Source organism: Solanum stenotomum, chromosome 3 (assembly GCF_019186545.1).
Source record: "Solanum stenotomum isolate F172 chromosome 3, ASM1918654v1, whole genome shotgun sequence".
Classification (NCBI taxonomy): Eukaryota; Viridiplantae; Streptophyta; class Magnoliopsida; order Solanales; family Solanaceae; genus Solanum; species Solanum stenotomum.
The window spans coordinates 14,492,583-14,505,530 of record NC_064284.1 but is presented as its reverse complement, the minus strand read 5'-3'; the positions used below and the strand labels follow the sequence as shown (position 1 = coordinate 14,505,530).

Genomic DNA, 12,948 nt, shown 5'->3' with positions numbered 1-12,948 from the left:
AGACAACTTAGTTCGTTAAAGATAAAGCAATAACAAAACTCAACTTTACTTATATATAAAAGTAATATAACTTTAGTGGGATATTCTTTAACCGACAACCACCACTATGAGCCCTAGTGATGATACAACGTTTTACCTCACGTTGCCCAAGGACCATCCCATACCTAGCCGTGATATATGACCTTACTTAACTTGGTGGATCTACTAGCTTAACTTACGTGATCATCTAAAAAGTATGACCCGTTAAATCCCATGTTGGCCATATGGTTCTTATGGAGATTTGAGTTAATATGAACTTGCGTCCCTAATTTGGTGCTCAATACTACTCCCAAAATATACTTTAGCTCATATCTGTTTTAAAACCCTCTTTCTTTAGTTTGAGATAGTTGCTCAAAGCTTAGCCTAAAGGCTCTTTTGGAATCGATTTTCCCTTTTCTGAAAACTAGCCCAAAGGCTCTTCTGGAAATCATAGTTCCTTTCTTGCTCAAATGTGAAAACATTTATCAACTTCTTTGGGAATACTTAGTTCCCTAATAACTTTTGAGAAATGAACTCAACTCTTTAATCTTTACTTTACTAGAAACTTGACCCTTAAAACAAAGTTAAAACGATTTATAAAGACTCTTGAAAACTTTGAGAAACTTTACTTTGACTTGTTTCTTAACTTCTAGACTAGACTCTTAACTTCTTTAACTTTGATCTTAACTTTCCTTGAATTGGATTATGGATTCAAGGTTCATGATTTCATGTTTATGAATGATTTCATGATATTTAGATGTACCTTAGAGTGTTAGAATCGACTAGGAAACATAGGTATATCACTTAGGAACTAGTACGAAAAGGTGGAGAATGAATGGGGAGAACTGGCGTCCCTGGAGCTTTGAGAGGCGTGGGGTGGGGTGCGCTGGCTAGTGTGGCGCCCCAAGGGTGAAGATTCAGAGCCCCTTTTGGGGCGCATTGGCTGGCGTGATGCCCCACCCTTCCCCCAGGTGAACTCCGACTTTTCTCCTTCGTTTTTCATCTCTAAACCCTCCAATCTTCCCTAGTTCTTTCCTCAACCACTTAGGATCAATTGTACCCTCATTACACAACCAATCTAACTCGAAAAAACAGCCCGAAAACATGAATCAAATCAACCCCCAAGTATCAACAACTCAACCAACAAGACTTTTGACAATTGTTCTTCAAGAATTTCACTTCTTAACATGTAAACAACTCCAAATCGCTGAATTGAAACAAGTTGGTGTGTGGGTGAACTAACCCAACACAAAAATATCTCACATACTTTAATAGGGATCACCCCCGATGAATTCCACTCGCAAGCTTGGATGATCTTGGCGAATTCTTGCCTTCTTCTCCCAATCTTTCTTTCTTTCTCTCTTCTCCAAGCCCTAAGTGTATTCTAGTTTTTCAAAACTGAATTAAGTTCTGTTTTTACCCCAATAAATTCCTAAAAACGTATTAGGAAATTAATTAGAGAAAAGACTACTTTGCCCTTCCCTAAATCCGGATTGGGATTTTCCTCAATCCAACAGCCCTTTCGAAAGGCATATCTCACTCATACGATGTCGAAATCGTGAAAACTCGGCGGCGTTGGAAAGATCTTCCCAAGGGCTTTCCAACCATATCAAGAACTACTCTTAACTCATCCTGAGTTGGGAGTTTGAAAATGACCAAAACTCACTTTCTTAACTTAGACAAAAAAAATTCCAGATTTCCACATTCTTTCCAAATATGATTATTTTCAGATTTTGAACTCTTTTTAGTCGTTTCTAGGTGCGAGATGTTACAATATTATATATCATAATCATAGTTAAGTCAATCGATTTTAGAAAACTACTCTCTAAATTTAGTAAAAATTATAATATATTTCATACAAAATTAAATTTGTTATTTATTAATATCATTAATTTCATTTTATATTAACAACCAGGTGTTGGATCACTACACCAATTTATATGTATTAGGGTGCACATTTATTTAAAAATATACGTGTATATAAAAAAAAAAGAAAAAAAGTTCCAAAAAGAATCGGTGCACCTACACCCTCAAAGGTGGAGTACCTAATTACTTGTCTACTTTTTCTTTTATAGTTATCCCTAATTAATTGTCCATTTTGAAAAATCAAGAAAGAACATTTTTTTTCCTATTATACCCTCAACTAAATGACTAATTACTTTGAAAAAAGCATAACTTTTCATCCAATTCATAATTAATAGGGGTAAAATGATAAACTCACTATGTCATTAATTGATTTTTTAATAGGTGTGTCAATTCAAAAGTAGACAAGTAATTAGGGACAAAGGGAGTACCTATCAATTTCCGGAGCTAGAAGATCTTATTGGTATGATAGTATCAACTCCGAAACCTTTCCGAACAAGGTTGCATTTATTGATCTTGTCGCAAAGATCTTTTTAGTATTTCCAACCTCCCCCGTACGTTGTTGACAACAACATTGGGAAAGTGGTGTCTGGGTAATCGACTAGTTGGATTGTCAAGATAGAACTCAGTGTTAACATCACTACCTTCACTGAGTACTACTTGTTTCCCAACCTTTGGTCTGACAAAAACAGAAAAGACTTGTTATGTGCTAGTGTTTGGTCCTAAGTTTTCAAATATTCTTGGCAAATTTTATTTTGGTGAAATTTTTGGTGAAGTTTCACAATATGTTTGGTCCCAAACTTTTTCAAAAATATTTGACTATTTCAAAAAATATGAATTATATTCACAAGTTCTAAAAATTTATTTAAAATATTCATAAATTTATATTATCATTTTATAATGAATATGAATGTGTTCCGTTAAAAAATAACCTTATAATATAATTGATAACAATCAACAACAACAAACTAACAATATAGGCAAGATAATCCATTAATCGCGTAGTCAAACTTGTCATTGATTCAATTATAATTATAACCCATTAAACAGAAATTGTTTTTTTTCCTCAATTTTAGCACTTATATTAGAACTCAAACTTTTTCGGAGGAAGTACTAACAAATATTAATTGGAATTAATAAATAATGAGTTTTTTTTATAAAATATAAAATGTTGGACTAATTTTTGAATTTTTTAAAATTCTCAAATATTAGAACTTGGCCAAATACTAGTTTTTACTTGTATTTGAGAACTTGAAATACTTGGCAAATCTTGATAAATATATGACTAAACACCACTTCCCAAGTTTTATCCAAAATTTTCCCAAATATTCTTGGGGCTAAACGAGTCCTAGATATCTTTTAGGCCAAGGAGACATATGTGGAACAATAAATAAAAATTATATTCCGTATGAAAAAATAGTCTTTATGTTTGGGTACACGAGATCAACTACTATTCATATTAGTGGTCTAATTCAGGCTCTACAACATAATTTCCCATGTTTATATAGCTATTAAGAGCCTATCTAATTTAGTTTTTACTTTATGATTTATATATTAAAGTCATAAGTTAGAATTTTTTTGAATTAACTTAAATTTAAGTTCTTTTATATCAAGAAAAATAATCAAGAAATTCTAGCTATGAATTTGAAAGTTAAGGGTAGTATCTAATGATAACTACGAAAATTCTTTTTTCATATCTATCCACAAATTCATTAAATTTCTTAGTTATTTGTCAATAATTTTCGTATGGTCAAAAGTATTTATTTTGAGAAAAAAAAAATTCAAAAAAATTAAGGTGTTTGGCTAATCAATAAAATTGTTTTTAAATGAAAATGAGAAAAAACTGAAAATTTATGCTACTTGAAAAAAACATAAGCAGAAAATTATTTATTTCAAGATCAAAATACCACCGCTCTATATATATATATATATATCCCTTAAATTCATTTATTTTTGTGGTGAAATTTTCGTATGTAGTGATTTAACTTGTGAATAATTTCAAATTTATTTTGCTTGATATTTTTTATTAGATGTAAATCATCATGTTAATATTATATCAATATATAACTTTTTTTATTCAGCAATGTATAATATTGATTGAAAATTTGAATATGTATATTTAATTTAATAAAAATAAAACTTTAATTAAAAATTTTATTATAGATATTTAAAATAATGTTCTTTCTATAAAATAATTTTAATATTAAAAGTGCATTGATACTTATTTTTTTTTCGTAATTTGGCTCTCAATTTTTTTTTAAAAAAAATATCCAAACACAATTTGCTTATCAAAAGCAATTTTGAAATGAATTATTCAAACACAAATTACTTTTTTTCAAACGTACTTTTTTGAAAGCTATTTTAAAAAAAAAAGCTAAAAAAGATATTTCTAAAAATAAGCAATTTTTAACGAGTCTTTATATGACCATACTTATTTTCTTTAAGTTGATATTATATCTCTGAAACATTTATAAAAAATGAAGAGGGTGACTTGAAGGGCCCGTTTGGACCGGATAATTGGATTTGATGTAATTGGGTGTAATTACATTGTCTGTCTTGTTTGGTTGGACATGTAATTACTTGGTCAGTAGGTAATTGGTGTAATTGGCAGGGGGTAATTTTTCCACTTATCCAAGGAATCTCTTTCTTGACATTTGTATTTGAGAGAGAGAGTTATGCTTAGGTCAGTTCCTTTAGTCAACTTTTTTGGTAAGCCAAAAGTGAACTTTAGGTAAGTAAGTAATCCCGTATGAAATTCAGAAAACATTCATATCTGGCACTTGCTGATTAATTTTTAATTTCTTCTTTTTATTTCTAGTTTTATTTTTTTGTTTTAATTTTTTTATTTCTATTATTTTAAATTTTTATTTTATTTTTATTAGGGAAAAGACTTAAATATGTCATGAACTTTCAGAAAAAGCTCATTTATGTAATCCGTTAAAAGTTTGGCTCATCTATGCCATTACCGTTTAAGAAAAGGCTCATTCATGTCATTATTTTTTAACGGTGGTTTTGCAAAACCATTTTTTACACGTGGCCAATTATAATTCGGCCATGTCATTATTTTTTTTTCAGNGCCTTTTCTTAAACGGTAATGGCATAGATGAGCCAAATTTTTAACGGATGGCATAAATGAGCCTTTTCTGAAAGTTCGATCGCATATTTGAGCCTTTTCCCTTTTTATTATTCTAAAAATTTCTAAAAGTTTATTTTTTTATTGTATATTATTATATTTCAATTTCTTCTCATTCTCAACCTTACTTTACGTGATTCTACGCCATTTTTTTTATTATCTATTTCTTTATTCCATGTTTATTTTCTCATTAGCATAATTTTATTAGTATTCTAATTTTTAAATTAAAATAGAATTTATTGTTAAGTAGGGTTATAGACTTACGTTTTGTTTTCTTAAAAAAATAAAAATAAATCATATTTATGTATGTTATGTTGAAATTTGCGATAAGAGTATTATGTTAAATTTTTTGTTTATAACTTATGTTATATTTTCAGTTTAATTTGTTTTAGTAATATTGAATTCACATTGAAAGCCATTTTTAATTAGACTTGATATATTATCTTTTTGACAAACATTTTAATAATTTATGACATTTTAATCAATTATGTTTTCATGATTAGTTAAGAACATATGTTTATTAATTAATCAATTATGTAATTATATTGTGGCATTCAAACAGGACATGTGTAATTACAGTCACTGTAATTACACTGAGGCAAGCAAACAGGTCAGTGTATAACTAGACTGTGTAATTACTAGGTTGATAATTACTACTCTAGTAATTACGCCAATTCCAATTACCAGGTGACTTTTCAAACAAACCCAAAATGAGAATCTTTTCTATGCAATGACAAAATAAGTCCTTAATTTTAATGCTTTAATAAAAATTAGAGAGGCTATGTAAGTGAAACAAAGAGCGGGTATCTTGCTACCCTACTACCTTCACTTCATGTACATGTAGTAGGTTGGCTTTACCAAAAAAAAGTTTAAAATATCTTTAGATTATGTGAATTGACATAAAATTATATTTAGTACCTTTAACATCTACTTTGACTTTATTTAAACGGCCAATTATGTGTGTGTGTACATTTAATTTCGGTAGGTGGTACATATGTGTGTGGACGTCTTAATTCCGGTAGGTGATATTGTTAGGGGACCATTAATAGAATTTACTGTCCAAAAATTAGGTTAAATATTTATGTCATTATAAATTATTTTGTTAACGATATCTGAGAAATAAACTATATTTAAATATAAAATATTTTTTTAGACAATTTAAAAAGAAAAATAAGAGACAAAGGGTGTGTTATATCATCACAAGACATTTGTATATGATGTGAAAATATAATGAGAGGTGGGGACAGAGAGTATAAGGGTAGGGGTATGGGAGTGGAGGTGAAGATGAGTTGTGTTGTGAGAGATGGACACAATTATATAGATTATATGTCACTTTTGTGTAACCTGTTTTTTCTATTTTCACTATAAGAAATTGTTTTATTTTTTAAAAAAAGAACTGAATATTTTTGAACTAACAAATATGAGAAAATTAAAAAGTATGAAGTCGAAAATACCGAGAGTTGCCTAGCAATTGCTGTGCTTGCATAGCAACTAGGGGTATCAAAACAATCAAAAAAAATAATATAGGTAACATGTCTAATCCGTCTAGAATTAATGAGTTGGACTCAAGATAATTTGACTTGGGTCAATCTCAACCCATTCAAACCTCAACTCATTTTAAAATAATTTTCAATCGAGTCCAATTTAATCTTCAATCTCAATCCGTTTTAAGACTCTTTATTTGCATCAATGTAATATATTTTCTTGTATTGAAGGTATGGATTACTATCTATTTTATTTATCAATTTATAACTTTTTCTTAATTTTATTTTCTTGAGTTGAAATTCAAATTGTGGTCATAGAAGACAAATTTCAATATGTTAAAATCGTTGAGATTAAAGGGGTCGAATTATGACTCAATCAATTTTTAGCTCTTTTGAGCCTAAAGTAAATTTAAGCAGATCATAATTCAATCCAATTTCTATTTCAATACATTTTAATATCTTCAATTTCAATTCAGCTCACTCTTTGAACACCGCCAATACCAACTAATTTGTTTGTCTTTTGGTACAATCGAGGTGCTCACGGATCAACTACTATTCACATTCGTAGTACAATTTAGGCGCTACAAGTGGGTGGGCATAAATTCCCATCTCCCAATCATTAATCTTTTCAAAATAAATAATACTTAATGATTTATTTTTAGGATAGTTTATCATTAAAGTATTATTTATTTTTAGGATAGTGCTAAATGACCAGAAAATTTGATCAGAATTTAGTCAAAAATTTAAAAAGTCTAAAATATCTTTTTTATTTTAAAATAAATTGATCTTTTTTCCATTTTTTAATTAAAATGTATTAAAGTTAAAAGGGTAAAAATATTCAAAAAGATAAAATAACATAGTGTGAAATATGTTATTTTACCATTTTGTCCAAGTTTTCTAGCCAAAAGATTTTTTCCTTATTTTAAGAAGCATTCTCGATCTTAATTGACACATTTTAATTTTTACTTGTGGGATAATCCCATGCGATCCTGGGTAGAGGTGTGCAAAAACCGAACCGACCAATAAACTGAACCGATAAAAATGTTATTGATTTATTTGTTATTGGGTTATTGGGTTAACGGTTTTTAATGGCTTTATAAAAAAAATTATTGGGTTATCGGTTCGGTATTGATTTTTAATATTGGGTTATTGGGTAAATCGATAACCCATTAAGGCTAGTAATTTACTACTTTCACTTTTACATAAATATTATATTTAATCTCAATACCTTAGTAGTTACTATCTTTGTCCTTTAGCCTTCAATTCACACTTCACAATGACTTTGAGTTCACAATTTCACATTATAAAAAACGTTAAAATCTCACTCTTAATTTATCTTTGTGTTACACTTGTATAGTTCTTTTCATGTTTGTTATTATTGTTTATATTTTATGAGCATTTGTAAAGTTACATTATTGTGTTTTCGCATCAAATTTATTTGAAAAGTCATAAATTTGCTTTATAAGTATTTTTTTATTGGTTAAACCGAAAACTGATAAAAAATAACTTAATTGTTTGGTTATTGATTTAACATATTTAAAAACCAAAAACCGATAATACATAAAATCGAACCGAACCGACCGATGCCTTGGGACATTAATATACATTTCTGGTTATTAGTGGTCCAATTTAGTCTGTAAATATTTTAAATGGGTAATTCACATGCATATATTGGAATATTTTTCTACAATATAACTCTACGTACCAACCAAAATTAAATAGATAATCTTAGCAAATGATATAGCTTTCTCCCTTCTTCCAGTATACTGTATATGATCAAGTTTGTCTTCAAAATGGATATTTTTTAACTTTACAAATTAAAAGGGATTCTCTCGAGAAGCACAAATTAAAACGGACACTTTATTCATTTGTGGATGAACTGTGACTAACAAATTAACTTTATCAGTCAGCCCAAAATCCAAAAAAATCATTACAACCTCCGTCAATCATAATTAAATTTGTTAGTCACAATTCGCTCATAAATGAGCAAAATATTTGTTTTAATCTGTATTTTTAGAGAGGATCCCTTTTGATTTGTAGAATTCAAAAAGTGTGTTTGAAACCAGACTCAATTTCGTGCCTCCCCATTAGTTGACAAGAACATGAATGGGATATCACGTCCTTGGAAATCTTCCACCCTTCCACACATTGTTCTTACAAATAGTTGGATTGTCAAGATAGAACTCAAATTTAATCGATGGATTTTATAATGAACTCAAATTTAATTATGACACAAACCAATTTCTCAACTATATCAATAAGGCTAAAGCTCAATTATAATTTGAGAAAGTAAATGCAACAACTCAAAAGAGGCGCAAAGCCCAAATAGAAATACAGAAAAATTGAAAGTAAAAACTAGCTAGGATCAACTGAAGAAGAAGGCGAGGAACTAGGCCTAGAGAAAGCAAGATGGACGATACATACTTTGGCATGATCATAATAAGCATTAACTATTCTTTCTAAATGCGTCCTTTTAAACTAGTTGTTAATTGAACCTAAGTCTCAAATGTGAAGGTCTTCTGATTCTATTTCTCCGACCAATAATTGCTTGTTTGATGTCCCTATGTATATCGATATTGGGCTTGGACTGATTCATAACAGACTCCCTCTGATGTCCCTCAATTTAATCAATTGCATATTAATTTTTATTAGTCATGCCAGTAGACTTAATTAAGTTGAAGGAGAAAAATCTAAAAAAGTTTAAGAAATACTATTGTAATGAATGCAAATGTGTATTATATTTTCATTATTTTTTGTTGAATTTTTTTTTTTAAATGAGTGGTCTTGAATCAAGGTCAAGAAGTCAAAATTGGGTCTCGAATTAAGGTCAGAGCTAGGGTCAGAAGTTGGATCCCAAACTCATTTCAAGAGATGAGGTTTAAGAAAAAATTTGAAGAATATTTTCCTCTACGGATCGAGCCTAACCCCCTTCAATGACTCACAACCAATTGGGGATGGTTTTTTGAAAATAAGGTTGCTACACCCTTACATACATTAAAGAGAGTGCAATTACATAATATTTGCATATTTTATAATGAATAACATGAATTGATTCATATTTGAATCACTTTCAAATGATCGAATAACCAACCCCATTTTAAAATGGATTAATCGAATGGATACCCATATATTTGACCCATTTTGCACCCCTACTCTCCAACATGAAGACCGTTTTACCACTTTCTGTTTGTTCCATTTTCATCCACTACTTTAACCCATTGTCCTCCCAACTACTACTCATATCTTCCTACTGCCTCAAGTGCTAGACTTAGGACGCCCAGCCGCTCAAGTACATTTTTTTTATGTATTATTTTGAGTCGAGAAGGAAAAAAAACAAACACAAGGATACATTAAGGTAGCAATACTTTTAAAACGATAGAGGCAACACATGCATAGCTTTATTTAGAGAATACAAGTAGGTAGGTACGTACGTACAAACATGATGAAAATAATACAGTGAAAAGGATCGATACATATTATTTGGTCGAAATTAACCAAATTATACAATCGATTTAATTCCAATGTTAGTATCCTTAATGAAGACAAGATTGAAGGTATTGCCTGTTCCTATGGCCAATAGCCTTCCGGCAGTATAGTCGATGCCAATGTCAGAGCAGATGGGCTCTCCATAAGGACAAAACATCAACTTATACATGTAACTTCCAGTTTTCTTAATTTGAAACCATGAGGCCACATTCTTAACATGTCCAGCCTCCCCAAATGTTGTCAAGTACATTGGGATATCATGTCCTGGGAAGCCTTCTACTTCCCACACTGTGTTGTTACAAATCCCACTTGGATTGTCAATATAGAACTCAATGTTAACATCGCTCGATTCAGTTATTTCTACTTGTTTCGCTGCCTTTGGTTTGAAAATCACTGGCATACCTTTGTACAAATCTCGCCCAGACTGCACCACCTGTAACCAAAAAAAAAAAAGAAGATAAAAATCGACTTGTTGAAATATAATATAATCAACTATATATATATATGGTATTTGATTGAATATACAACATTACCAATGTGATATCATGAAAGACTGGAGTTTTGGGAGAATGGATGCATTAGATTTCACATTAAATGGAAAATTTAATATAATTTAGAAAATAATCTCTTTTATGGTCTTGAGAATTTCTAATTATGAGTTAACTTTTTTGGTTGAATTATGACTAAACTCTAAGTTCTTATCATGATATTACAACTTATATTCGTTTCAATTTCTTGGTTTATTGGATGTAGAACCCGTACTGTTATACTGTTGATGCTCTAGATGTCCAGTCCTTGGGGTCTCCTTATATCTCATCGCTTATGGAGTTGAGTTAGGTCCAGAACATTTTCACGCAAATAAGAGATAAATAATTATTAAAAATATACTCGATGTTTAAATTTTTAATAGTGATGATCGATTATATATAGTTTAACAAACCCGAAAGGGACAGACGAAGTTAGCATCATGACCAGCTCCAAAGCCACGGAATACTCCGCCACCTCCGGCACTGGTTATCGCTGATGACACCACAAAGTACCTGGAGTCTGGTGTGAGAATATCGCCATGAATGTCACGCACCACCTGCAACACTGGATTAGGAGTTGTTGTAGCACTAGTGCATGAACACCAAAATGCAAGGAGAAATGAAATTAGCAAAACAACGCTCTTCATTTTCTTTTAGTCTAATGTGCATTCTTCATACAGGACCTCTCAATTTATAGACAAGAATTTCATAATTAATTTTAACGGGTCGGGTCGGAAGCAATGGGTTAGGGTTTGAGTTAAAATTGATGATCCATAATTTAGTGAAAATCTAGTTGGCAACGCTGAGGTGAAGGAATTAGTTTCACGTGGCTTGCCACATCTTTAAAATTTTGGCTGGTTAAGTCTTGAGGACATTTATGGTCTCTTGGTATAACGGTGGGGGCATTTTTATCCCAAAATGTAACGAAAGGTAGATCTATTTTCGTATAGTTCAGGAGCAATTTTGACATTTTTCTGTTTTCATTATATAGCTACAGGATGGATTGAAGTATGAAAGAAAATATTTTGTCAAAAGGGCAAATTTCTAACGATTGAATTAACGTCGTTAAAATTAGGATGGGCGCCGTAAGGTGCAGAATTCCATGCACCTTGTAAGGCTCAGCTGTCATGCGTCTTACACGGTGCATGGAATTCCGCGCCTTCCGCTAATTTTTTTTTTAAAAAAATCTATTTCATTCCGATTAAATTAATTATTTTTTTTTACTATCTTTGTCGTGGTTAAAACTTAAAAGAAGCTAAATGAATCCATGTATTTGATATATATTAATATTATTTTACTGCTAAAATTTTTTGTTCAAATTTTATTTGCTTGTGATTTTTATATATATATTTTTAGTAAATATTTATTCATTTTAATATGAATAAATTTTTTAATCACTTTATCCAACAATTTTCGACTATTAATTGAATTATATATTTTTTATTTTTGTTGAAACTTATCCACAGTATATACCCACGTGAAAATTTAAAGTGTTGATTTGATTCAACACCGTAAAAATTTCACGGAAAATTTACAGAATCCAAGCAAGGCGCGTGGGCCCCGCACAAGGCTAAGGTGCCGTGCGCCATTGCTTTGAATTAATTGTTACCTTTTTATTATTTTTTTTCAAATATTATTTGTTTGTGTAAAAAATTTACAGTAAAATAATATTTGAACAAAAAAAATATATATCAAATACGTGCACTTAAATATTTCAGTAATTTTTCCTATGAGAAAATTGAAAAATCTTAAGCAAAAAACACCAAGAGCTGCATAGAAATTGATGTGCTTGCCAACGAAAATATGCCATCCGCCATCGTATATTCGTATTTGTTTGGCACGTTTTAGTAATGGGATAGTCTTATTGATGCGGTCCCCGTCAGGACATTACTATTCATTTTTGGACATTAACTAGATTACATGATAAAAATGGAAAAAAACTTGGCCACCATTTATCTTCTATGGTGGATATAAATTATTCAAACATTGTCGATCAGAAAATAAGTTGAGAGTTGAGACTATGGATGTGTTTGGTACAAAAGAAAAATGTTTTTCAATTTTTCCATGTTTCATTGGTTTAAATGTTTTGAAAATTTCAAGTCAGCTCATTTTCCTCAAATTTAAGAAAAATAATTTCCTTTCAAAAATTAAGGTAAACATATTACAAAGCACAAAAGTTTACTCCATCCTTCAATCCTACTCTACCCCATACCCGTAGTCGACCCTCCTCATAAAAAAAAACTAAATTAATATTTTTAATTTTTTTTTATATTTCAAATATATTTTTTACCCCTACCCCCAAATCAATCCCCCCTTCCTCAAATAAATAAAATAAAAAATTTAAAATGATTTTCGAAAAATAATTCAAATTTCAAGATTTCAATTTTAAAAAATATTTCAATTTTTTTTAAAAAAAATTTACCCCAACCGATACCCT

General features: G+C 30.2%; 2 protein-coding genes across 2 annotated transcripts in view; one reads left to right on the top strand and one right to left on the bottom strand.

Moving 5' to 3' along the window:
- Positions 1 to 12,948, top strand: part of LOC125858644 (cysteine protease inhibitor 1-like) — a 41,862-nt gene that overhangs the window by 12,461 nt on the left and 16,453 nt on the right. The window lies entirely within an intron of this gene.
- Positions 9,825 to 11,177, bottom strand: LOC125858642 (kunitz-type serine protease inhibitor DrTI-like). Its single transcript, XM_049538475.1, has 2 exons — positions 10,925 to 11,177; positions 9,825 to 10,417 (listed from the first exon to the last, which is right to left on the bottom strand). The coding sequence occupies exons 1-2, from the start codon at positions 11,156 to 11,158 to the stop codon at positions 9,998 to 10,000; spliced, it is 654 nt and encodes a 217-aa protein (XP_049394432.1). The 5' UTR covers positions 11,159 to 11,177; the 3' UTR covers positions 9,825 to 9,997.

What these genes read in the sequence shown, in the direction of transcription:
- LOC125858642 (XM_049538475.1), bottom strand. Translation starts at nt 11,158, where the DNA reads ATGAAGAGCGTTGTTTTGCTAATTTCATTTCTCCTTGCATTTTGGTGT. An exon ending in ACTTCGTCTGTCCCTTTCGG is followed by an intron (nt 10,418 to 10,924) that starts GTTTGTTAAACT and finishes TTTTGGTTACAG; the next exon opens with GTGGTGCAGTCTGGGCGAGA.